The 4492-nt window shown below is 38.9% G+C and overlaps 1 protein-coding gene across 1 annotated transcript in view; it reads left to right on the forward strand.

The window, feature by feature from the left end:
• The window catches only part of LOC101296674 (serine--tRNA ligase-like), a 4454-nt gene extending 1663 nt beyond the window's left edge, over positions 1-2791 (forward strand). The window contains exons 6-11 of the mRNA XM_004301282.1: positions 266-358; positions 516-695; positions 770-936; positions 1342-1476; positions 1556-1649; positions 2516-2791. Of these exons, the coding sequence (XP_004301330.1) occupies positions 266-358; positions 516-695; positions 770-936; positions 1342-1476; positions 1556-1649; positions 2516-2791 (945 nt within the window). The remainder of the gene's footprint in view (positions 1-265; positions 359-515; positions 696-769; positions 937-1341; positions 1477-1555; positions 1650-2515) is intronic.
• Positions 2792-4492: the final 1701 nt, after the last annotated feature.

The raw sequence follows: 4492 nt of genomic DNA on the forward strand, positions 1-4492 counted from the left end.
GTAAGTAGTAGTCTCTCTCTCTCTCTCTCTCTCTCTCTCTCTCTCTCTCTCACACACACACACACACACACACACACATGCACACACACCAAACACTGAAGTGGGAATGTCCCAATAGGCGGGGAGGACAATTCAACCGTTAGGAAGATGGTCTCTCTCTCTCTCACACACACACACACACACACACACACACACACCAAACACTGAAGTGGGAGGTTCTGCGGTTCATTGTGCATGCTTCCTCATCTGCTATTTACTTTTGTAGGTAGGCAGCCCACGTGAGTTTGACTTTCCTGTCAAGGATCACCTTCAACTTGGAAAAGATTTAGATCTTTTTGATTTTGATGCTGCTTCGGAGGTACTTATTTTTGTTTACATAGGACTTTGAACTGGTCCTCATACGCCCTTAAAATATTCTCAAGAAAATGGTTTAAGGATATATTGGCTCCATTTGACCAAGGGAAAGGAATTGGTATCATTTATCTGTACAACTCAGATCTGGCGACATTCTACAGGTCAGTGGCTCCAAATTCTACTATCTTAAGAATGAAGCAGTGATGCTAGAGATGGGTCTTATCAACTGGACGCTCTTGGAAGTCATGAAATGGGGCTTCACACCTTTAACGACCCCAGAGATTGTAAGGTCCTCTGTTGTTGAAAAATGTGGTTTCCAACCCCGTGGAACAAATACTCAGGTTAGTTCACTCAATCTCTTAGCATAGCCTTCTGGAAATGAAATGCTATCTTATCTATGTTCAAACATAAACAGGTTTATTCTATAGAGGGTAGTGATCAATGCCTCATCGGGACTGCAGAGATTCCTGTCGGGGGAATTCATATGGATTCCATTCTTTCTGCATCAGTGTTACCTTTGAAATATGTGGCAGTCTCTCATTGCTTCCGTACTGAGGCAGGTGCTGCAGGTACAGCAACAAGGTAAATTATCAGCACATATATTTCTTTTGTTTTAAGTGACCTTCCTGTGTATATGGACTTCAGTAACTCGAATTAGATTGTTAAGTATTTAATATCTGAATACATGACTCAAAGTGGTACATCAATCTTTACGCTAACTGCTAAGTACTCATAAGATTTGTGATATGTCCCACCATATTGTTGCCACTTCCTAGGTTAATATAATATGCACCTACCAGGTCTGCCAAACTGATGTGTTTTGTTCACCTTGTAAAGATTGAGATACCATGCTTTTTGTGTGTCATATAGGGCACAGCTATATTCATAAGGTTTCTGGTTCTGATCATCTTGTAAGCATGTAGACTATATGCTCTGAGACTTTGGTTTCAGTCAGCAGCCAATAAATTTCTTGTATTCTCCATTCAGGGGTCTGTATCGAGTCCACCAGTTCAGCAAGCTGGAGATGTTTATATTATGCCAACCAGAAGAGAGCGACTTTTACCATGAAGAGCTCATAAAAATTGAAGAAGATCTATTCTCATCATTAGGATTACATTATAAGTGAGGATTTGTGCACAGCCTTCTCATTATTCATGTGATTTGTTTTCTGTGTTTTTGATAATGTTGAGTTCCTTGACAGAACTTTGGACATGGCATCCGGGGATTTAGGTGCACCTGCTTATCGTAAATTTGATATTGAGGCATGGATGCCTGGGTTAGCGCGGTTTGGTGAGGTATTGTGATGATCTCTCTCTCTCTCTCTCTCTCTCTCTAGTACAGTCATGCTAGTTTCTTTCCCATATCAGCAGTCCAAGCTTGGCTCAAATGGTTTATGGCAGTGTTGAATCATTGAAAAATCCAATTTTGATTTGTTTGTTGTTGCTCAAAATTGACTGACCCTGGAGTTTTGAAAGCGCTCTTGCAGGATTTTAATCATGATTTTCAATTTTTCATACTAATATAATTGTAGGGTTCAAAGCTTTCTTATAGTTGATCATGAGAATTAGGAAATATTTTTACTGTTTGATTCTACAGTTGAAAGCCACTTAGAGCTGATTTAGACTGTTTTTTAAGTAGAACACAAATAAGCAAGTTATTTGAGTTGATTTATAGCATTGAAGAAAAATGATGGCTGCATTAAAGCTTTCATGTAATCATGTTCAAATATTCACTTTTGAGCTTCTATTTTTCTGCCATTCATATTTTTATTTATGATTTTGTTACAATAGAATCCCAAACTAGTGGGTTTAATCGGTCAAAATCTAAAAACTAAGTTTGAACTTTGAACTCAGGGATTGGATTATTAATATTAATATTAATATTAATATTATTATTATTATTATTATTATTATTATTATTATTATTTTTGTAAGTTGGAAAGGAAGACTACAGATTCACAGAATATATAACTTGAACCGGCAGCTAAGGAAAAGGAACTATGGGGGTGAAAGTGACAAAGAAATTTAAAGACTAACGGGTTGGATAATATGGATCTAATTCACTATATGCTCGAAAGAGTTATGTGTTTGTTTTGATCTGTATGGATATAAATGGTAGCACTTTTCCTGAAATCTTGTAATTCCATGTGAATGGTGAACAGATATCAAGTGCATCAAATTGTACAGACTACCAAAGTCGACGTCTTGGGATCCGGTATCGTTCTTCAGAACCAGCATCTACAAATCCTAAAAAGGGTAAAGGCAACCCCTCTCCACCACAATTTGTCCATACGTTAAATGCAACAGCATGTGCAGTACCACGGATGATCGTCTGCCTGCTGGAAAATAACCAGCAAGAAGACGGGTCTGTAGTTATTCCTGAGCCATTGAGGCCATTTATGGGTGGTCTAGAGCTTATACAACCTAAATCTAGATAGGAGGGTAAATTTATGGCACTTATTTCTAATCTTCAAATTGTTGTCGACAGATATTCTTTGGTTAGTCCTAAAGATCATGTATAAGAGAACTAATAAGAAAAATTGACTGCAAATGAGATGAGAGATCAACTTTTTTTGAGGAACTCATACCATCTTGTCCATCTTGTCCTCTTACAAATGGGGATTGAACAAAGAGCAAATTGATTATGTTTACTTTTATAATAAATGTTTACTTATGAATGTTTTAACAATTTTCAATATAGCTGAAAATTTAGAGAAATGATCTACTCATAAATACCAATAAATTGAACGGTCAAGATGTGGATATAAGATCGAAAGATGGGATAAGCTGAAAAGTCTTTAACAAGTTCTCAACTTAAGGGTCCTTATTAGAAGGTTTTCCTATTTTTGATAATGAAAAAAATAAGAGAAAATGTCTATTTAGTACTAATTTAAACTTTTTATTTCTCATTCTAATGATAATCTTTTTTATTAGCCCATTTTAATATAAGATAACATTTTTTATGTCTAAATGCACAAATCTTTACGAAAGTCTTAACAAACCATATTATTTTAAGACTATTTTGCTCTCACCCCTTAAACATGCATAAAAAGAGAAAATGGAGAATACTTGGCCGGAAATTCATCGGACTCTGGTCACCGGCCGTCGGACTCCGGTTGTCGGATTCCGGTCATTGGTAACTCGGTTACTGACCCCCAGTAACTCAAATTTTCTCCGGTAGCCGGATTCCGGTCACCAGTAACTCAGTTACTGACCCCCAATAATCAACTATTGACACCCAGTAACTCAAATTTTCTCTGGTAGCCGGATTCCCGTCACCAGTAACTCAGTTACTGACCCATAATAATTAGTTATTGACCCCCAATAATCAGTTACTGACCACCCAATAATCAGTTACTGACCCCCCAATAATCAACTTATTTCACCTTAATGTAATATAAAAGAAGAAATACTAGAAAAAAAATCGAGTTACTGACCTTCAATAACTTGGTTACTGACCCCTAGTAATAGTTACTGACCCCAGTAATCATCCCCAATGGATAATTTTCCGTATAAATTAGGCTCTAAATGCAAACAATTTCTCCTTGTCTGACTCCACCACCAATATCTTCAATTCGTTGACCAGCCACTCAAAATATCCTACCTCTTTCTTCATCGACTTGCTTCCAGCGACCGATTTTAAAGCAAAGTCTCGACGACGCCGATCGTGACCACTTGCATTGAACATCGATCTCTTCTCCTCAACCTCTTTTCTAGTACAAATCCTTCATTCCCGACGTCTTCTTCCCCAAACTCTGACAGTGTAACCCTTCTCCGGAGTCGTTCGATCTCGACGGTAACATCTCGGTCGCGGATCCTCGAGGCAGTGCCGACGTGAAACGGTGCAGATGTTGACCGACGGCGGCGACAACGACGAGCTCTGGACTTGACCGACGTGGACGTCGTCGATGAGAATGATGAGCCCGGCCCCTCGGGTCTTGGTGGATGCGATCGTTCAAATCCTGCAGTTGTTTTTCGGCAGCTCCTGGACCTCATCAGAGTCGAAGATGAAGCGGCGGGTGGGACAGCATCAGCGAAGGAGGGTGGCATCGGTGAAAGAGGGAGGAAAAAGTTTTAGATGAGAGAGAGAGAGAGAGAGAGAGAGAGAGAGAGAGAGAGAGAGAGAGAGAGAGTAGTAT

Source organism: Fragaria vesca, linkage group LG5 (genome assembly GCF_000184155.1).
Source record: "Fragaria vesca subsp. vesca linkage group LG5, FraVesHawaii_1.0, whole genome shotgun sequence".
In the NCBI taxonomy this organism is placed as follows: Eukaryota; Viridiplantae; Streptophyta; class Magnoliopsida; order Rosales; family Rosaceae; genus Fragaria; species Fragaria vesca.